The sequence below is a fragment of the Phalacrocorax aristotelis genome, chromosome 13 (assembly GCF_949628215.1).
Source record: "Phalacrocorax aristotelis chromosome 13, bGulAri2.1, whole genome shotgun sequence".
Lineage (NCBI taxonomy): Eukaryota > Metazoa > Chordata > Aves > Suliformes > Phalacrocoracidae > Phalacrocorax > Phalacrocorax aristotelis.
In genome coordinates this window covers 11,393,618-11,415,390 of record NC_134288.1, presented here as the reverse complement: position 1 = coordinate 11,415,390, position 21,773 = coordinate 11,393,618, and the positions used below count along the sequence as shown (strand labels likewise).

The following is a 21,773-nucleotide window of genomic DNA, read 5'->3' as shown; positions in this document are numbered from 1 at the left end:
GTGCTTTCAGGTGGTTTTAGATGGAGCAGTCTCCTCTTTGCGGCTTTCCAATTTGACCTCGCACACAGAGTATCTGGTGTCGGTGTTTCCTATTTATGACACAGTTGTTGGGGATGGGCTGAGAGGCGTCACCTCCACATGTAGGTCGTGAGTAGAGAGAATTATGCTGATGCATGGTTACGATAGGTGAACAAAACTCTTTCTTTGTGACCATCTCAGACTGGAGCCTGACATTGTATTTTTCCCCTCTTCCTCAAGTTCTGTCCATCTTACAGCTATCTCCATCTGTGGAGATGTTCAGAACTTGACCAGGCAAGACCCTGAGGAACCTGCCCTTTGAGTGGCAGGTAGGACCAGAGACCTTCAGGGGTCCCTATCCACCTACATCATTCTGCAAAGGAAACCACTGATGTGGAACTAACACACCACAGTAGAAATATCTTGCAACCCCTTGCTGCTTTTTTATCCTTGGACTCCAAGTGAATGAAACTATCCTCTGTAAAGTGGCTTCTCCCCTGTGTTAGATGTGGGGTAGCTGTCCACCAGCTTGCAGTAGCTCTTGCAAAGCCAGGTCTCCTCTGGCGTTTGAGCTGTTGCAGACCTCATACACTGAAGATATTTTTCTGCATTGTTTTTCCCTTCAGTGCCTTTGTCTTCCCCTCGCTCCCTGCGTGTCTCTGAGCTAAGCCACAACAGTATCAGGCTGAGCTGGAAGGCAGCCCAGGGAGCCACTCAGTACCTGGTGCTCTGCTCCGCAGCCCCCGATGGAGCAGAGGACTATACAATGGAGGTAGAGTTCATGAAAATAATGATAATATTTTTTTTTTCTCTCTCTGGGCTGAGTTTACTTATAGCTCTAACCTTTGTGAATTGGTATCATGTTTTAAAAAAACAAAGTGTCACCATTATTGCCAGCAACTTCTTTCATAGATTCTTTTTTTAGTGGTGTATCTCAAAGCAATTTATAACTGTGAGGCTTTCACATGGGAAAGTAAGGCATAGGGAGAGAACTGACTGCCTCATGGTTCCCTGGAAACCCAGGCACTGAATTAATCTTTGCAGCCCCAAGTCTACTTGCTGTATCCTTGAGGTTGTACATCAATGTCTTTATTGTGTTTATCTTAAAATGTCAGGTGAAAATTTGATAGGGTAGTTTTCACTGACCTCTAAAATCAGACCTATGAGACTGCATAAGAATAAACCAATGCTTGATGAATGAAAAATCCTTAAAAACATCTAAGAACCCTTTGTCACATGTGCATTTAAATGAGTTATCTGGAGTACCTGCAGGCTGAGGGTATGAATTTAAAAATTAAAAAAAAGTCTGGGGGTGACATGTATTGCCTCTTTGACTCAGATTCCCCTCCTCCCCGAAACGCACAGCAGTAGAAGCAATTGCAGGATAGTTTTCAAAACAGAGAAATTAATGCTTGTACTCTGCTTTCAGTGCATAATTGTGGGTTGGTTGTTTTTTTTCAAGATTCAGATCATTTAATGAGAGACCAATATTTAAAATTGCATTTTAGCATATTAGAACATTTCTGCAGTTGCCTGACCTACTCACTGTAAGAGTGCAATTCTCTAAGGCTACGGGATGTCTGCAAAATCAGCATTAAAATGTTCCCAGCCTTTTATAAAACTGTATTCCGTGTGTGCAGGCTCCTAAAAGTCTCTGGGCGCATTTCTGCAGCGAGCAGACGTAGGACGAGAGCTGTGGCCATGCTGTGCTAGCGGCAGGTGGCAGCCACCCGGCTGCTGTGCGTCTGCTTGCAGCAGGCAGCTTTTCTGCAAAAGCTATACATGTGTCTGAGAAGTGGAATCACATCTCTCACACGTCCCCTGATGCAACCCAGAATAACAACCGCATCATCTCTGTGTAAGGGACTTACACCTCTGCAGACTGGGGCAGAATGAGGTGGTGTGTACCTACAACGTGCTTGGTGTCCCTTGGGAAAAGAGGTAGAGCACCCCCACAAGAGGTGAAGTCCCAAAGTGGAAAAGTCCCCTTTGTGTAACCAAAGGGACCTTGACCTGTGTCTCTGTAAGGTCTTGCTCTGTTGAGGGCATTGGTGGGTTCCCCAGAACTGAAGGGTACCCCAAAGCATCTCTTTGCTGACAGGTGAAGGTGACCCAGCCTGAGGTCCTGCTGGATGGGCTGTCCCCCAGCACAGAGTACTCTGTCGCGGTGTACGCGATGTATGGGGAAGATGCAAGTGATCCAGCCAGCATCCAGGAAACCACCTGTAAGTGCTGCTGCTACTTACTGAGTTGTTATTAAACACTTAAGGCAGGAGAGACATGTTAAATGAGGTGCTTCCCATATTGTGCATGTGCCATGTAAACATGCTGCCTCTTCCCTGCCTGTTCTTAAGCAAATATTGGTCCCCAAGGGGATCTCTAATTACATGGTGAGCTGTGAAAAAGGAGTGATGTTCCCTGGTTAAAAAGGATTCCTGAAAGAGCTCTTCCCTGAGGTCTTTGTTGTCTGGGGAGAAAAAGGGAATTACTTGGCTGTTTCTTCACCTAAAACTCATGTAGCTTTTCAGGACATCCCAGAGGCATGTATGGTAATGACATAAAGAGAATATTTTTCCATGTGATGAATGAGTCTCACTTCAAGGTGGGGTCATCTAAGAGCAACAGGAAGCAACTGGTGGCATTGCCATTGTGCAGCCTGTGAAACCTCGGAGTGCTGTCACTAATTATTGTTGCAGTGGCCTTGAGTCCTCCCAAATACCTGAGCTTCTCAGAGCTCAGCCACGCATCCGTTCGGGTCAGCTGGGAAGCTGCATCCCCAGCTGTGAAGGCTCACCGCGTCACCTATGCTTCTAGCAAAGGGAGCAACACTGGGGAGGTGAGTCCTCAAGAGTCTGGTAGAAGGAAAAGAAATTTGGGAGGTCAGATACTGCCCTGGTCTCCTTCAGCTGCATGGTTCAGGGAGGGCTTATCTGCTGACAGTGGTTTAACCTGGAAATGGGTACTTTGGGTGCAGTTGCACCCACGTGCTAACCCCTCTGCAGCTGTCCCCACGCTTCTCTCCTAATACTCGTACAACTCCTCCACTGCAGGTAGAGGTTCCTGGCACTGCAACATCCACTGTCCTGAGACCTTTGTCCTCCCTCACCCAATACTTCATCAGTGTCCGATCTACATATGATGAAGGGGACTCCTTTCCAATTACCGGCAACGTTACCACCTGTAAGTAGGGAATCAAAATGTTTTTGGTCCCAGTAACAGGTGACAAAATTGGCTTGTGTGTGTCTGGACCAGGTTGTTTTGAAGATCAGTCCCAGCAACTTGTGGCCAAAACCCTTGCACAAAACCCAGATGACTGCTGTTCTTTGTGTGTGAGTATGTCCTACTGTGCTATGGTTAAAATGAGGTGGAAGGAATAAAGAAAGGAAGCAAATGAAGAAAAAGCATGATGTATCACTAACCTCTGTGTCCTTGAGAGCCCTCCTAGCCTTCTCCCCTTTACAATACCAGCATGGTATGTGTCCTTTCCACAAATGAGATAATAGTCCTTAATTAGGGTTTTAAAAATAATTTACCCCTTTCTATCCTGATGGATGTTGTCATATGGGTCTGAAGAAGTGAAAGACAGGCTGATCTCAGACATCTGCCTCGTCGATGTTTTGCTCCCCAACCATCTGCTTCCCACCTTGGCTCTGACAAAGTGCTGTCAGTGCCTGCATTTTACCTGGTTTTCCTTCTGCATCCTCAGTAAAGGTCCCCCCACCACGTGCACTGAAGGTTACTGAGCTCTCTGGGAACAGTCTCCGGCTACAGTGGGAAGCTGTTGCTGCCTCCGATGTGGTGGTCTATCAGATCAAATGGAGCACAGTTGGTGGAGAGAAGCCTCAGGAGGTATGGACCCATGCACAGCTCTAGGGAGGCTGGGTCGGCTTTGTGCCTGCTTGACGGCTCTGAGCTCGCTTGCAAGAGTGGCATAGGGAAGTGCAAAACTATTCAGGTTAATGCACTCAAGAAATTAAACAGTTCAGCACCCAGGCAAAAGACCCTATGGAATAAGACAGGGTGTGTCCTTGGTCTGGCTCTGTTCAATGGAGTTATCACCTTGAGTGCTGGAAGCAGGAGGGACTGTGGGACAGCAGGGTCAGAGTCCTACAGGCTCTGGGAAGATTGCAGAAGTGTTCTGGAAAATCTCAAGGATGAAATTCAATAGGGACAAGCAGAAAGTATTAAGCTTAGGCAGGAATAATTAACTACAGGTATACAGGATGTAAAACAAATAGCTAAGAAGCAAATCAGTAGAAAAAGATCTGGGGTTGCAGAGAACCATGAACACACAAAGTCAAGTTGCTGTGGAAAAGACAAAGGTAATAAGTATTTATAGCTAGAGGTATCGCCTTTAAGACAGGTGAAGCAACTTTTGCTTTCCTCAGTGCTAGTAAGCACCAACAACTTTTTGGGCTACTGCTCTTCAAGAAGGATGAGGTCCAGCTGAGGAACACACAGAGGAGAATGACCAGAGGAAGAGCTCGTGCAGCTCAGAAAGACCTCTTCCATCTCAAGCTCCTGCTTTCAGTATAAGCGCAAACAGCAGTTGAAGTGGGATAAACACACAAGTCTCTCATGCAGTGCTTCACATCTAGGCTGTAATAAGGGTGTGTTGGGGTGTCTGTTCCCAGCACATCTAAACGGTGGAAACTGAGCAAAGGGATTTCATGCTCAGGGCAGGTTGACTGTCTTATGTCAGAGCACTGCACTGTGATACTGCTATCGCAGTAGCTGCTAAATATAACGGGGCAGCAATACGTGGGCATCTACAATGCATTAGTCAAGGCTGGAATTTTGCCTTTGCTTAGATGTGTGCAACCCACAACAGTAAACTTTGTCCCCAAAGCCCAGTGCTAACTCCTGCCTATGGGCAATCTGTGAGACACTCAGATGGCATGAACTAGCTTGGGGAAGCCTGGGTATTTGACTGACTCGTTTCTTCCTCTGCTGCAGCTCTCCATTGCTGGAAACGTGGCAACTGCTGTCCTGCCAGGCTTACAGAAGAACACTGACTATAAAATATCCATCTGGGCCTATTACAAAGATGGTGCTCGAAGTGACACTGTTTCTGTTCAGCACAGGACCAGTAAGTGATCAGTGCTCGGTATTCACAGCCTAGGGGTAATAAACAGGGCACGAGATGCCTCAGAACCCATCATAGACCAGAAGCTCAGATCTTGTCATCTCCAGCTCTGAAAACCCAAACCTGAATATTTGAAAGTGGCTAGAGGTATTTAGCCTTCTGTTTTAAAGTGTTCTGAATTTGTCCTGAGAAAAATAGGCCGGGCAAACACAAACAGGCTGGTGCATCTTATAGGCATCTGATACCCTTGCAATGTGGTTCATGTAGAACACATTGCTTTCCCCCCCTGCTTCTGTAGAGTGTACTGATGCAAATGAATTGGCTTTCTGCAGGGTGTTTGGCTGCACGTGTCACTGTGCTGCCTAATGGATGTTTTCTGAGAGTAAAATATTGTCTGTTAAGGAGGGTGAGGATTTTTTCAGCTGCATCGTTGCTGAGCTGTGTTTCATCTGAGGGCACTTACAAAAATGAGAGAATCCTGCAGGCAGACTCTGCCTGGAAGCATTATCTAAATCTTGCTTTGTACAGGCAGGATATGAGGTTAAAAAGTGGCGCTCCCAGAGGTCCTCTTAATTAATATTGCTTGTATAATGGCTTTGTTGGCAGTGAATGGAATACAATTCATTCAACTGCAGCAGTCCTCTCTTCCCTCTCTCAGCTTTCAACTTTCTTTGCAGAATGGACACATTTACGCTGGTGTTGAGCTGATGAAGCTCAGAGTAAATGGCAGTCTTGGAATAGGAGGTCAGGTTTTGTTAATAATGAGGAATAATAAAAACATTTTTATATAAAGCTACCCCAAGCAAGCACCTAGGAGCTGCATACTGACAAGGAAAAACAAAATAAATTAAAGCATCCTACACGTATATAACGATAAAGCAACAATTAAAGCTGTTTGGAAAATGCATGGCTACATTTTAAGCCATGAATCACAAAATGTCAGAGGAGGTCCCTCAGCCCACCACAAATGGCATGCAATGGTGCCCTTCTAGGCGTATTTGAACAACGCAGTCCTTGCTATTGTTGGCACCCTGGTGGGACATGGAAGGCAATTTGACTTCCACTTGTCAGCTGCAGTCCTTGTTCAGGAAGAAGGATGCCTTAGGGATGTCAGACTTTGACTTGCTGCATGAAGAAAGCAAAGCACTCAAAGAAATCAGGTGTGCAGCTGGACAGCCAAACCAGGGTCTCAGTGCCTGGGGGCTGCTGGTCAGTTTGCATGGAGTCAGGACAGTGCCACACACTTCTCAGGGCTAATATTTACGAGTGCAATCAATGTCTTTGATGGCAATTTTGTCCTTTTAATGTTCAAAGTAAGAACTGCCCACAGGGAAGAAGTGGCACAGGACAAGGGATGGATGATGATTTCCAGGAGGCAGTGCTGATCTTGGGCAGTTCCGAGGAAACTTGTGGATGACAGCAAATTGAGTAAGGCTTGTGCAAGGGTTATATGGGAAGATGTGGCATTAAACAGGACTCTGGGAAATTCTGGGATGTGGGTATACTTCAAACCTTTACTGTTTCAAGCAAAAGCTACCATCTTTTATTGTGCAATTAAGAGTGGTTAGGATGTCTGACAGGGTCAATCTACATATCAGAGCTGGTGAATGGTAACTCACTCAGCCAGAGCATGGCAATCCCTTGTGGAAAATCCCAAACCCTTGGTTTGATTTTTATGAGTCCTTTGCACCCTAATTTTCATCATAAAATGAAATTCTGGGGGATGAAACGCCAGTAAAAGCTACCTAGACCTCCTCAGGATGGCAGACTTTGGGTTGCAACCTGGAGAATAGCAATAACCAGGCTATGCTGAACAAAACCAAAAGTACTCATTAGAGGAGGCTGAGAAACCACTCTTCCTTTCATTGTTGCTTTGCTCTTTTCCTGTCTCGGCAACGTGCCCTTATATAGGAATAGGCCAAGTAATTAACTTTCTCTTAACAATGTCTTGGTAGAATTTGCAAGAAACACTGAAGTTTAAGGGCAGTGGCTGAAGTGAAACTCAGCAGGAAGCACTGGTAACACAAGCTTCTCTCCCTGTCCTTCATCCTCCCCAGAATAGTTTCTTCTTTGAAGGTCAAGGGAAAAAATGCCAGGTCAGTGTAATGCTCGTTGCATGCTGGTTTTGTGAAATGGAACCACTGTCCTGGGGGTGAGGTGAGAACACCAAGTTCATTTTATTCAGGAGCACTAATCCCTCTCGCCCCACTTGAAACGCATTTCAAGGCCAAGCGACCCTGCAGCCACCAGTCCCTCACAGACAATAGGTCATCAGAAACATCACCCTATCTTATGAAAACCAAAACCATTCATTACTGTGATGTGTCATTTGGTAGGCTTGGGATGAGGTTTCTCTTCTTCCTATCAGGCACAAAATTTGTTTCAAAGTTATGGCTTGATATTTATCCTCAAAATGTTTATGAATTCACCTTGAAGTGGCTGAATAGCTTTAGTTGGAAAAGGAACAAAAGTTGGAGACAATTATATGGTGCAGGTCCCTTCTTATCTAACTCAGTACATAGCGTTTAAGATGTACTGGTGTAATTATATATTCAGAGAGAGCAAGAGGGAGTAAAAATTACTTTTGGAGTTAAGATGTGTAGCTGGAAAAACTCAGATCCTCAGTCTTTTAAAAAAACCTATTATTATTTATTTGAATATTTAAATATTTACATGGAGTGAGATCATTGCAACATAAACAACGGAAATACCTTAATTTCCTTCCCACCACCAGTGCCAGGTGGTCTGGGTGTCCTTCTAGGAGGAAGACACCCCCCTGCCCCTGTGGCTGCACTAGCAAGGGAGGGCTGACAACCACCTCTCTCAGTCTCTGATTCCAGTCCCTCTCTGCAATTGCCTTACTTCTATATGAGCCTGAAACCCAAGCGAAAACCTGATGCCAAAGGGAGTTCTTTAGTTGTTGCAAAATGCATGGAGCAAGTGGAATTTTTTCAATACTTAATGTTGACTAGGGGAAAAAAGTAAAAGTTAAGGATTATTTTTCAGTAACTCGATTAAGCAAACCTTTCTCTGCAGGCTTACCAAGATGCAGAGCAGGAACAAAAGCACACTGGTGTATTTCCCACGGATAACAAAACTGTTACAGCATGCTTATCCACAGTTCTGATGTTTCTTCTTGTCCCTCTGTTATATTTAGACTGAAGTCTTATTTGAGTTAAGAGCTCTTCTTTCAGTACATTACTATAAATTGTCAAGTGTAACGAGGTCCTTATCCTTGACCAAAGACTCTACATAGTGACCATTTATCATATTAATAAACACCTTAGTGGTACATCAAACATATATAAGCCTTCCACGCAAGCTAGTGGGAGTGCAGAAGGTGCCTTTTGGGAGAGGAATCTGTTGGGACATGGAGATGTTGCTGAGTGGTGATCCTTGGAAGATGCTGGAAGGAGGGGTGGCTTTTGATCCTGCTGAGAAGCCAAGGGGGATCTCTTTTCTACTGAGAGGAGGTCCTCTCATCCAGGCTGAGGAAAAGGAGCTTGAACAAAATAAAAAAGTCACCTGTTTGTTCTGAAGAACAAGGATATTGGGGTCTCTCTCTGCCACAGAGTTTCAGGATTGAGGTGCCGAGGCAGTGGTGATATGAATGAGCATCAGAGGACATGTTAGTGGTCATGGTGACACAGGGACTTTTCCCACACCAAAAGGACTGTGACTTGACTCAGGAACCTGAGCACTTTAATGTCTACTGTATATGTAACTGAATTTCAGCAGTATAATGAGTTATTCAACCTGTCAGTTGAATTATCCTGTCACTATCCTTGCCCAGCTTAGCTCAAATCCTACCCAGAAGTCTAAAGTGAAGTTGCACTGTGTCCCAGTGTAGTGGGGCCAAGAAAGAAGTCCCTCAGCTTGGCAAGGTGAGACAAAAATTAGTAAATAAGGACTCAGGAAGATCTTCATAAATTTGACATCCTCCCCATCTGCTCTTAAAGTGTGTCTTGGAAGTTTCTGCCACCACGGCAGAGCATACAAGCATGCCTCATCCTCTTCCCTGTAAAGAACGAGAGAGCAGCTTGGCTGGGAACTGCTGCTGAAGCTGGGGCTGAGCCACCCTGGCTGATCTTGCACTGAAGTGGATTGCAAAGTGCTTATGTGCCCCATTTTTCTAGTGAAGCTGTGACAGAAACATCTCCAGACTGGGGCTGATAAATGTCCTCAAGTTCTTTATCCAGCTCCTCAATAAGCTCTTCCTACCAGAGCATACATTGCAAATAATGGGTTGAAATATGGAGAAGAAGCTTCAACCCATGGCAGCAAGGGAAAAACATGGTCTATATAATCATCGCAGATAAGTATTTTGATGGAGCAGATTCCAGGGTTTGAAAATGTGCCTGTGATGCTGGTTAAACCCAAGAGCAAGCAGCCTGGGACAACTCTGGTGGAGGAGCAGAGGTTCAAGAGGTAATCGAAGGCACAGATGGTGTCCTCTGTGTCAGAGACGCTTCTTTCCTCCTAGGCAGCTTCAGGAGGTGACCTTTGCCCTGGCTGTCAGATCTATGCCATCAAACTCTGCTGGCCTGGGGGCTCTCCAAGAATAAACCCAACTCAGAAGATTTTTCCCTAACTTTCCCTTTGTTCACTTACAGAGTCTCCACTTACCTCAGCTGAAGGAAATAGCCAATGCAGCCAGCAAAGACGCAGACGTATTGCACTGCACTAATAATAGTGCTGTTGAAGTGACTTTACCTCCCACACTTGTTTTCTTCTCCACTTTACCTTGTGGTGATGCACAGCAACAGCCTCCAGCCTCATTCAGCTGCCAGCAAAGTTGGTTCAGCTTCAGTAAAATAAGCTCATTTTATACAGAAAAGGAAAGGAGGATCAATGAAGATGCAAACGATCTTCATTCAACCTGTGCTCTAAGGTTACCCTAGACTTTGCTGGGTGGGCAGAAGAGCCTTACAGGTAAAACTGCAGAAAAGAAACCTCATAGCCTGGGTGTGTGTCCTTGACCGTCTTTAGGGCACACCCGTAATATTTAGTCTCTTCCTTTTCTCTGTCCAAGACTTCTGTGTCTTCACACCAGCTTGGGTTCAAGGCCAGACATGTGCATTTATGCAGAGCAAGACTCTGGTTGGAAATGAGCTTCAGGAGCAGATGACCCCACGCTCTGAAGCCCCTTGTTTGAACAGTGGATGAATTTATCCCCCCTCTGCCTTTCTCTTACGAACCCTCAGTCCCTGCTCAGAGAAAGCATTTCAGCATAACAGCCTCTGTCACCCGGTCCAGTCTGTTACGTGTCATGACCCCAGGGACAGAAATGCATTTACACAATTAAAAATTGCTCAGCTTTTGTCTCTGGCTATTTCTGGCTGACCACGGCTCAGCCCATCACCTATTTGGGAACATCCGTACATTGCAGTGCAGGGTCAGAAAAGGGAGGGTAGCTCATGCACCATTCGTTATCCCCTCCTCGAGGCTGTGGGCATCGGTCTGAGAAGCGTGAGGCAAAACTGTTGTGTGCTGGCTGCTCTGGGATTTTTAAGAATACTTTTAAAAGAGAAAGAAAAAGCTGGAAAATATTAGAAATTGTGATGGATTAACTTTGAAGTGTGATCCAGGTTTAACCAGCAATCAGTCCAGTGCATCTCCAGATCTTTGAAGTTCAACTGCAGTTCAGCTCTTTATGAAGGATATCCTTCAGTGTTTGTGATGTGTACAAAGGATCTCTTCCCCTTGTGTTTCCAGGGCTCTTCCCTTCTTCCAAGATTTTTTTCCAGGTCCTAGGATTTGAACTGTTGAACGCTTGAGTTGTACTGTGTTGTACTCGGGCAGCCCTCACCCCGCCAGGATCTGTTTTCTCTCTTGCCTAGTCCCCAAAGTGACTGCTTTTCCTCTGAGCATAGGTTAACAGCACAGCAGAGCCTGAAGTGTTCAGAAACAGGCTTGAAAGCAAGTGCTGCTGGCCCAGTTTATAGACATTACTCCCTTGCTTTTATGTCATTCACCTTTAATCCCTGCCACAGATTCCCGGAGCCCGCCCACCAACCTCTTCATCGACTCTGAAACCCCCACCAGCCTCCAGGTCCACTGGACCCCCCCTGACGGACGCGTACAGCACTACAAAATCACCTACAACCCTATTTCTGATGCCGGTGCTCAGCAAACAGTAAGTCTCCAGCTCCTTTGTACATGACAGGTACTGGACCAGAGGGATGTGGGGACAATTTCATACCCACGGGAACTCTGATCCCTCCGTAAGGACTTACCATGGTTCACAGGAGTACAAAAACAAACCTCTTCCTCTGACTGGCTGATGTGTTGCTTTGTGAAGAGGACCTCCAGGCTTCATTGTCATTAAGATATTTGTGTCCATCAAAGCTGCTAATAATGCAGCTTTCTTCCCTCCCTGAATTGGGGTGGGGAATTCTTGGAGGCAGAGGGGTTCAGGATAAACCTACTGCCCCTCTGACTTAGGGAAGTTAAACATTAACCTTTTAAACCCCAGATTTTCTACTCAAACCCAGAGTGGTTACCATACTGTAAGGCACTTCTGAGCCATTTGCATGGGGAATATCGGGCTCTTTACATAGTGAAATACTCTTCCCTTGCACATGGTCTGATGGCGATGCCTAACCAGGCTTCCTTGGCTTTCACCATTGCCTGAACTAAGCAGGGATGCTGCCCTGAGTCCTGCTGTCCCAGGATTCACCACTAGAACGCCTCCATGTAACTCCAGGGTGCGAGTATGAGCTATAACGGGGAAACCTGCACAAACGTTGGGCTCTTTTTCCACCCTGCTGTAGATCATGGCTTCTGGCAAAAGTAGCAGCGTGACCCTGCAGTCGCTCCTGCCTGATCGAGCCTACAAGGTGATCCTTTCTGCCATCCACTACACAGGAGAGAGCGAGAGCACGTCCACAACGGGACGGACGGGTAAGTGTATCAGTCAGCACGTGCACGTTTCATAACCTTCCGCCCATCAGCCCTGAGGCAATCTCTAGTGGGGCAGCGATGCCCTGGCTTGCACTGGGCTGTGACCAAGGCCAGGGTTTTGCTCAGCAGGGTAGGCTACTAGCCTTGACAAGGGAAAATCCTGCCTCAATTTCTGCACTCCTCCTGTGCAGTTTTTGCGATTCCAGGATGACTGGGAAGGGCCGGCGACCACCCGGCTCTTGAGCCAGGCATTGCTGTCCTGAATAACAGAGCTCATGTGTGTATTGCTTTTTCTTTCAGCTCCTGTGCTGTCTAAATTCCCTTCAATACGAGGATTCGTTCCATCCAAAACAGAGGGTAAATCACCTCCTATAAAATCTTGCTTTGGGTTTGGGGCTGTTTTGGGTTTTGGGGTTTTGTGGTTTTTTGTGGTGGTTTTTTTTTGTGGTTTTTTTTTTTTTTTTTCAGTAACAAATCGCAGTGTGGGCTCTGCAGGGCAGGCAGGAGTGGGTATGTCATTTCTTTACACATGCCTCTGGGGACTGCCCGAGGACAGCCAGAAACTACATACCTTCTTAAAATCAGACTCACTTTGTAAAGAAACTGACAGTATTTTTAGAGGATTTCTGCACAACTTGACCAAAATGGAGCAAAGGGGATGATGACAAGTTCCAATTTAAAGTTCCCTGTAAAGTCTCTTAATAAATTTAATGAGCATATGTTCTCATATGCTGATATAAAGCAAACTATTAAATGGATTAGCGAGAAATGCTGAATTAACAGCGTTATAAAAAGTTATTAAGAAGCAAATGTTAGAATACAGATATTGGGGTAGTAATGCCTTTTCCTGTCTATTAGAAATGATTCTGAACAAAACTTCAGTTTTAAAACATATCGAGGGAAGCCACGAAGGAAGACTGAAGCAGATTAGATGAGAAAATTTTAGTTTCTACCCAACAAAGAACGTACCATACTAGGTTTTCAAGTGGCTTATTGAGGAAATCTACAGATGCTCAGACCATGATGGAAAAGTCCTGTGAAGTCTGTAGTAAAAACAATCCTCCCATAAGGCTGATGAGTCACCTTGTTGAATTTAATATGGCTGATGGGCTATGATAGCTGAAAAGGCAATAGGAGAAATATTAAATTCTGTATGTTTTATAAAGTAACTTTTTAAGAAGTGAAGATTATATGTAATAATACTGGGAAAACAGTTCGATGTGCAGTAGAAGACTAAAATATTGATATCTAACAAAATTATTGAGAGAAATGTTCTCACGTTGCAAGAGTGAACTTTTATTGTACAGTGAATAACTGCATTTGGCTGGGACTTGGGGAGAAAAACAAAGAACAAAGATAACAAGAGAGCAGAAATCCTAGGCTGGAAAGCCTAGGAAAAATCTTCAAAGCAGAAGTGCATACCTCCAGTGTCAGGGATCCTTACCCTGACTGATATGCTTTGTTTAAGCTGAGCATTGCCCCATCAAAGAGCTGTGAGCAATCCAAGTGCTTTCAGCCTGGGAAGGAAGTGAGGATTGCCAGGGATGTCAGCAAGAGGGACCCTGGGCTCTGGGCAAGGCTCAGAAAGAGCTCCCTGACTCCCAAGAAAGAAAGTCAGATACCTGGTAAATGGGCAAGTTTATAGCCTGCTTATATGACTTTGGGGGAAATTTATCCCTTTTCTTTTTCTTTCTCTTTCATTGTACCTCGGTTCTGAGCAATGCTTTGCCTTTGGAGAGCTGGTTGGTTTCTGGAAGCAGAAGGGAAAGAGCACTGTATAGTTTGTAGCCATAAGTCAGATCACCCTGGATGCAGGACATTGCTCCACAACCAGGGGCTGGTCAAGCTCAAAGAGATGATTTTGTAGCTCAAGTTTCAGTAACTGATATCTTAACTGGTTTCCATAGATTCCTTCAATAGTTTTGTACTGAATTCTACAGGAGTTATGGTATGTGTGTATATAACTACGGATCAGGTTGAATAACAGAGGTCATGGGAACTTGTGTCTTTGTGGTTTAACTCTTGGCTTCAGCAGTCCCATGACCATCAAAGTGAGAGGTTTGGGTGCCCTCTCTTCGATGTATGTCTTGATCATGAAAAATGGCATTGGACTCCTATAGACTTAGGAATCTCAGGTGCCTTGGAGAGGGTGAGTCACCCCCTTTAAATTTTTTACACATTTTACAGGAGTTAGGTATGGAAAATTGGAAGCCCTGCTTTCCTGATGAGGTATGAAATGGCATTGATGCAAGACTAGCAATAGCAAGGCTATAACGAAGCCTCTGTATAATGACCTGCTAGATTCTATTATACTGATGACCTAGAAAACCATTTATGAGATAGCCCACCTTGTCAAGTGTCCTTGATCTTCAGGGACGTTTCTCATTTTGCAGCAAGCATTCCCTTTGTCCCAGCTCCATCTGGCATCCATGGCTGGGGATTTACACAGCAGCACATAACTGAAAGTAGCATTTGTGCGCTGTTTTCTAAAACGCCCCCTTACCTGTGCCTTTTAAATGGAGAGTGCTCACAACTGTGGTGCCTCATATCCAGCTTCACGTCCCAGTCTCTTCTCCTCTGGTTTTGCTTTCTGTCCTGTGGCATCTTAGAGGATTCATCAAGGGAATTTCTGAAAGGCAAACTGCAAAACTTTGCCAAAACTGTGTTTCCCTAAAGCGTTTGAAAGCCAAAATCTCAGGTTGATATATATATTTTTGCTGTGTCTATTTTGAGTTTCAGGTACAATATTTGGAACTGCAGATATCTATCTTTATTTTACAATACCTGTAAGGTGCCTGTTGCAGTAAAAGCGCTGTTTAAAAAAATAACTTAGTGTTTTGATGTCTGTTTTTAAAGAGAAACTTGCAGAACATGATGCTCCCTTGTATTTCATATTGTAAGGTGCCAGATGAGTTAGTCAAAAGAAAGCAGTCATGAAGGTGCTTGACGATGAAAGACATTTTTATTTTTGTGATGGGCAAGCCAAGGAACAACCTTTATGTTTGCATAAACATAAATTCTCTCTTTCTATATATATATATATATATAAAAAAAAGAAGGTTAAAGGCCAGGCTTTGAATTAAGCTGTAGAATATTCTGGGTTTGGTGTGGTTTTCCACTGCTCTGCCTAGAGGAATTGTTTTAATTTTGCTTCCATAATCTCCTATTGTCTTCTTTTCCCTAATAGTTTTTCCCTTTTATTTTCATCTCACAGCCTGCCCTACCATCAGCTCTACTGAAGGCTCCGTACGAGGTACAGTAGCATATCAAGCCCCACTGGTGCTGGGCTGTGAATATGAAAACACTACTTGCTCTTCTCTTTCAAGAAATATGCAGGAGCTGAGCAGGGAGGAAATGGTTTCCCTGTCCTGAGGGAAGGGGGAGAAGTTTGAGAACTGAAATAGGAAAATATTCTCTATCAGGTAGAAGACTATTCTGCACTAACTGAATTGGTATGCCCCTGCTGTTCCACCAGCTTGTGCTCTCAGCAGTTAGTGGTCAATGCTGGGATTTTCACTGGCTTTAAGGAAGCTAGGCTTCAAACTGCTGTCGAATTTCAAGGGGATTTCAATTCCTAAGCCATATAGGCTCCTTAAGAAAAACTCAGTCTGTCACTGAGATCACCTTTGCATCCTCTGGAGGAGGTATGGGATACCTGAAGAGCTCTCTGTAGTCAGGCTGTACGGACTTTGCTAAGGTAGCGAGTTCCTGTTTTTCCCGTCTATGCCATAACCCCTGTTCATGCTGTTGGGGTTGCTGTGTGTGTTTGTTACCTAGCAAGCAATTAGTTCTGCTTATAAAGTGATATCACCTCCTTCTCAGAGAGCTTTGTGACATGGATGAGACTGGGAAACCGGCCTCAGTTCTCAGCGCTGCTGTTACTCCATGGCTGAGACACTTCATCTTTGCTCTGCTTCCACCCTTGACCCTCGCAGCTCACGGGGATGTGCATCCCTGCCCGGGAGGCTCTCGGCGCTGTTGCCCTGTCTATGGATGCAGAAGCCAAAGCAATCAAATCATAAAGCCACGACAAATGCTGACCTCTCCTCCTCCTCCTTGTCGAAGGTGGCAGGAGTAGCCCGTTTCCTTGGCAGGTCACTGAAACCATTACATAGCAGATTCACAATATGAGAATAATACGATTATATTACAATATGTTTCTAATTGTGACTCAAGCCTTGTTTTCAGTTTTTACACCACAATAATTCCTACATGTTTTAAAGGAAGTTCCAGTGCCAGAAGTTCCATATCAGAAATAAATGTCTCTCAAGTAGGTAATCTTTTTGGGAAACTTCCTAGTCCTGTTGGAAAATGAAGGAAAAAAAAAAAGCATCCTGAACCAACCCCCAAGGTGAAATAAAAACTCAGTCCCAGAAGCTGCAGAAGATTGTAAACTGTGAAGGGGTGAGGGAATCCAGACTGAAAGCACCGCATTGTAATGAAGTTGTAGCCTTTCCATTTGCTAAAGAATGAGCTATCTCCTTCATCCCAGCCTGCTGCAAACTCAGATAAACTAAAAAAAAGAAAGAATCCCTATTGCAAGATCTTGTCTTACTGAACAGAAAACTGAAATGAGAAAATGGCTCAGAGCTTTGATGGTGAGCTGGGAGAGTTAGATGAAGCTGCACGAGCCAGGGAGGTGATGTCAGAAATGTCAGGGGAGAATCTCTGTAGACCACATAAGGCAGGTCACCCCTGGGTGTCTCATGAAAATAGAAGGAAATGGAAATGCTCATATTTTTAAGTTCTTTCCTAATTTTTCTGACTTTTACATATAAGGCAATTCAGAGCAGAAATAATTCTTTCCCCCTGCTAGCAATTAATGGACTGATTCCATGTCTTTTGAAGATAATATTTTTGCATCTAGTTGAAAAGGAGAAATTGTTGGAGTAGCTTCTTTCTCATCTGTTTTTCATTCTGGAGTTCTGAAGCCACAAGTGTGAAAATCTCCATCTTTAGTCTGCTCTTCTTCAAGAGGAGAAGATTACAGCAAATGTGTGCAGGGAGTACAGACACAAACCATTTTCCTTGGCTGCCACTTGTGAAGTACACTCCAGGTTTCTAGTGAGTTTGCACAGCCTTGCTGGTGTCCGTGTTGCTATGGTGTCTTCTCCTATTGCCTTCTCCATGCTAGCTGGAGGCTAATTCTACCCACTCCGCATCCACACTTCCTTTGTACTCTTTTCTAACCACTTCTTTGTCTGTTTTTGTTTGTCTCTTCCAGGGTTTGATATGATGGAAGCTTTTGGCTTAGTAGAGAAGGAATACGCCTCCATTAAAGGCGTAGCTATGGAGCCATTTGTATTCAGCGGTTCCCGTACCTTCACCCTGTTCAGAGACACTCAGCTCACCCAGAGGACCAGGTGGGAGCGGAGCTGTGACCGGCGTCACCCTCATCGTCAGTCTCATGCATACACATTAGCTATGCTCACATCAGGGAAGATCACTGATTTCTGGACGAATGATGTGGCCCCACTGGCAACTTCAAAATGAAGTTATAAGGATGATGAGCTAAATGAAAGCATGAGTAGACTGAAAAGAACGCCAGAGTATTTTTCCTTAATATATTAAGGAATTAACCTCTGACTTTCTTCAAGATGAGTATGGAATATGTCATGCAGAAGTTAAGGGCACACTATAGGGGTATTCATTATATCTTTTTGTGCAGCAAAGCACTTCACAGTGAGCTTTTTTTTCCGTTTTACAAAATCACTTTTTCCAGCAGGGTTAGTTGCTGTGATGAACATAACGATCGTGTCATGTATGGACACCACACAATCCTTTAGGCATTCTATCCACAACCACATACACTTCGATGAGGGCAGTTTGAGGCCACATTTTCATTTTCAATCCCTTCTCCCAACATCTCTGGTTTGGAGACAGATCTCTGCTTTAGAAAATATTAGCCTCATAGCTGCTCTCTGCAGCTTGGTCCTTACTGATGAGAGGGAATAACCACTGACTCTGGGTTGTGACTTGACCCTGTTTCATTGTATATGAGGGTTCTCCACAGGGTCCCAAGTGGGCCAGGCAGCTCCCATGACCTCACTCATTTTTTATGACTATGCATCAGGAATTATCTAACTGCTGACATTCAGTGCTACTTTGTTTAAAGCCTAATCACTGAGGCACTGGCTCAGTTTTAATCTTAGTTAAAGAAGCAAAGCTTCTTAGAGTAAACAGAGTGGGGGAGGTTCAGAGAATTCTTTGGTAAAATACTTAGAAAGTTATGGGCAAGTCCTTTTGTTCAGCTGGTACATATGCATTTCAAGGACATTGCTCCTTCAGAAACAGAAAGAAATAAGAACCTGACATTACTTATGAATCAGCCCTGAAAAGATGCTTGATGAGTTGTGTATATGCCCATGCAAATATGTCCTGTTTCAGATTACAGATGTATTTCAGGCATAACCAATTTGACCTTCCTCGTTGCCTTGTATCCTCTTGCTGCTGCTCCTGCCCAGTGTGCTCTGACGGGTTCGGCAGCGGCTGCAGAGGGAGCTGGGTTCCTGCCAGCAGCTGCTGATGGGCATCACTGCATGTCATGGGTTCCAGCTCTCGGGCCAAATTTTGCAGCCGGGACATGGGGACCCAAAGGGGCGTTTCTGTGGTTCTGTGCTTATCCCTGAAGGACATTAAAATGGATTTCTGCCAAAGCTTAAAGATTTACCCTGTGCTATACAATGACCATTCCTCCTTGAAAAGGAGACTTGGGGAAGTGTTTTGGAGCCTGGCAGGAATGTTTCATAAGCTACCACTGGACTCTAGTTTGAAAAGCCTTAAGGCTGCACTCACTGTGTCTTGGCATTCATAGAATCACAGAATGGTTTGGGTTGGAAGGGACCTTTAGAGGCCATCTAGTCCAACCCCTGCAGTGAGCAGGGACGTCTTCAACTAGATCAGGGTGCTCAGAGCCCTGTCCAGCCTGACCTTGAACATTTCCAGGGATGGGGTATCAATCACCTCCCTGGGCAATCTGTGCCAGTGTTTCACCACCCTCATTGTAAAAAAACAAAAAAAGTTGTCTTTATATCTAGTCTAAATCTACTGTCTTTTAGTTTAAACCCATTACTCCTTGTCCTATTGCAACAGGCCCTGCTAAAAAGCTTGTCCCCATCTTTCTTATGGTCCCCCTTCAAGTACCAAAAAGCTGCAGTAAGGTATCCCTGGAGCCTTCTCTTCTCCAGGCTGAGCAACCCCAACTCTCTTAGCTTTCCTTCACGGGAGAGGTGTTCCATCCCTCTGAGCGTTCCCTGAGGCAGCTCTGGTATTGATGGATTGACACCAACAGCTCCACCTGGGCCTCCCCCACAGCACGAGGGGAAAGCCCTCGAGGGCTCATCACTCAGCACAGGCTTCAACAGCCTGAGATGCACAAAACGTAGGGACCAGGGTCTCTCCTGGCACATCACACTCAGCTCCCGGGGGTGAAGCTTTTCCAGGCGACCCTGCCCAAGAAACACGATGGTGAGCCCTGTCTGTAGGATGTTGCCTGATGGCTCTCGCTGCTTTAAGCCACTGACGCTTGCTTGGCTTGTCTTATTCCAGCGATGTCCACCTTTTTGCAATCCCACCCGAGCACACCATCAGCATCCTCCTGCGCCTCCTGCCCGAGACCCCCAAGGAGCCCTTCGCTGTGTGGCAAATAACAGACGAGGACTTCCAGCCTCTCCTTGGTGTTAACCTTGACCGTAAGATTTCTTGTTGAATACATTAAATTCAAGTATTTGCATACATTTCTGCGAGCAGCAGAACTCATTTTGGTATTCACTTGGAAAGTTTTAATTTTTTTTTTCTTATATAGCAGCAGTTTTGGGGAAGCTTTGTTGTTGCTGACAACATTGCATTTTAAATACTGCTGAATGCAATTAAAAGACATATTTTCATTTTTATTCTACTTGTATTCTTTATTCTTATATATTATTTTTCTTTTGCATTGTTTAGAAGTATTTGATTATAACATATGGAGTCTTTCACCATGTATAAGCCTATTTATTTACTGTTGTTCAGTATGTAGGTGAAATTTATTTATCTTTTAATTCTAAGCTGTTATTTGTCTTATTTTCCCTGTAGCCAGTAAGAAATCCTTGACCTATTTCAATCATGACTACAAGGCTGATTTGCAGGAAGTTTCCTTTGACCAGCAGGAAGTGAAGAAGATATTCTATGGGAGCTTTCATAAGGTCCTTATCAAGCGAGGGAGAAATGTGTCTCACAATCTCACGCCAGTCTGAGAGTATTATGCCATCAGTGTGTATTGTTCAAAGCGAGGAGTGATTATACAAATGTTTTGCATCCAGATTGCTAGGGAACTGGCAAACCTATTTGATATGCTGAAGTTTATGGTTGGAAAGAGTTAAGGTTCATCACATGTTCAAAATATGATTTCCACAAATTGATATCTTTCCTTTTCCCCAGAAAATCCAGAGCCGAGAGGTTTTAGGTCTTAATAATTAGGAAAAATTGAAAAATCAATTTTCTTTTTCTTTTTTTAATTTGATGTTTTGATGACCATTTAGTGCTGGAAGGAAGGGAAGAAAAAACCCACAAACCAATGCAGCCTTGTAAGAAAGCCATGTTATAACTCATAAGAGGGGTTTTTTTTGTCATCTATGTCCTCAGAGCAAAGGTATTCCACCCAAATGAGCAACGAGTGCTTTCTATCAGTAGCTGTAGGTAGTTTTATTATTCAGCTGGTTCTGAAAATGGAATTATTTAATACTACAACTCTAGAAAGGCGTTCACAAGGGGAGGTGAGGGGAACGTCAGGGGAAAGTGTTTCACACTACTGTTTCACAACAGACACAGCATATACTGAAACTTATTCCTGAGCCCCCTTGATCCATTTGGTCAGTAAAAGCACACCACTGGTAACAGCAGCGGTCTTGGAACTGGGCAGAAGGCGTTACTGTCTTTAAAAGACTCCCCCATCTCATCATGGAGCTCCAACCTGCCTCTTTCCACCTGCTGCCCAGGTGCATGTAGCCGTGAGCCACTTCAAGATCAAACTCTATGTGGACTGTAAGAAAATAGGAGAGAAACCTATCAACACCGTTGGCAGCATCTCCACTGCTGGCTTCATCATGCTGGGAAAAGTGACAAGGACCAGAGGACCCAGGAGTGGGTCTGCATCGGTGAGTCCCCGGTGGTGCTGTTGGAGAGTAGGGAGGCTTAAAGTTGGAGCTGGATGAGGTGAGCAGGTGGAGGGGAGTGCCATCTTGCATCATGCTCCCTCTGAATACCTCCAAACACTGCTGTGATTCACGACCATGTCCTGATCCCGCTGATCTCTGTGATTTTAATGAGCTTTCCTAGTGCGGTGTTTCTCCCCCTCGCCTCCTACCTCTGTTTGAGGTCTGTGATCAGAGGCAGCAGCGTGAGCGCTTCCCGGAGGTGCTTTCAGCTGGCTGCATTATCTGGGGACCGCAAAGGCACAGATCCTGCTCTAAAAGATGCTGAACCCGACAGTGGGGTTTGGGAATTTCTTCTGCAAGGGAAGGTTGTGCACATCAGCTCCCGGCGAGTGACACTGGGAAATGCCAGTGACTGAAGGCAACAGGACTGGATGTGCCTCAGTCTCCAGTGTGTGTGGGCTTGCCCATCTGCATACAAATGATAGGACAATAATCTTCAGTACAGGGGCTCTTTGTCAGCTGCTACTTGGAAAAAAAACAACCCAAACACTCAGTGCCAGCCTGCGGGTATGTCCTTATCGCGTCGCACAGCGCTGCAGAGAGCCCGCTCACTGCAAGAGAAAAGAAAAAGG

At 44.8% G+C, this 21,773-nt stretch overlaps 1 protein-coding gene across 3 annotated transcripts in view; it reads left to right on the top strand.

Annotated features, from left to right (window-relative positions):
• COL20A1 (collagen type XX alpha 1 chain) overlaps positions 1-21,773 on the top strand; it is a 52,167-nt gene that overhangs the window by 16,384 nt on the left and 14,010 nt on the right. For 2 of the 3 annotated variants that reach the window (XM_075109190.1, XM_075109191.1), the window contains exons 12-26: positions 11-140; positions 645-790; positions 2,120-2,243; positions 2,715-2,854; positions 3,069-3,198; positions 3,725-3,867; positions 4,975-5,107; positions 11,098-11,240; positions 11,878-12,007; positions 12,308-12,364; positions 15,222-15,260; positions 17,232-17,370; positions 19,556-19,698; positions 20,081-20,190; positions 20,983-21,141. In XM_075109190.1, the coding sequence (XP_074965291.1) occupies positions 11-140; positions 645-790; positions 2,120-2,243; positions 2,715-2,854; positions 3,069-3,198; positions 3,725-3,867; positions 4,975-5,107; positions 11,098-11,240; positions 11,878-12,007; positions 12,308-12,364; positions 15,222-15,260; positions 17,232-17,370; positions 19,556-19,698; positions 20,081-20,190; positions 20,983-21,141 (1,866 nt within the window). The remainder of the gene's footprint in view (positions 1-10; positions 141-644; positions 791-2,119; positions 2,244-2,714; positions 2,855-3,068; positions 3,199-3,724; positions 3,868-4,974; positions 5,108-11,097; positions 11,241-11,877; positions 12,008-12,307; positions 12,365-15,221; positions 15,261-17,231; positions 17,371-19,555; positions 19,699-20,080; positions 20,191-20,982; positions 21,142-21,773) is intronic. The other variant, XM_075109192.1, reaches the window with a different exon arrangement.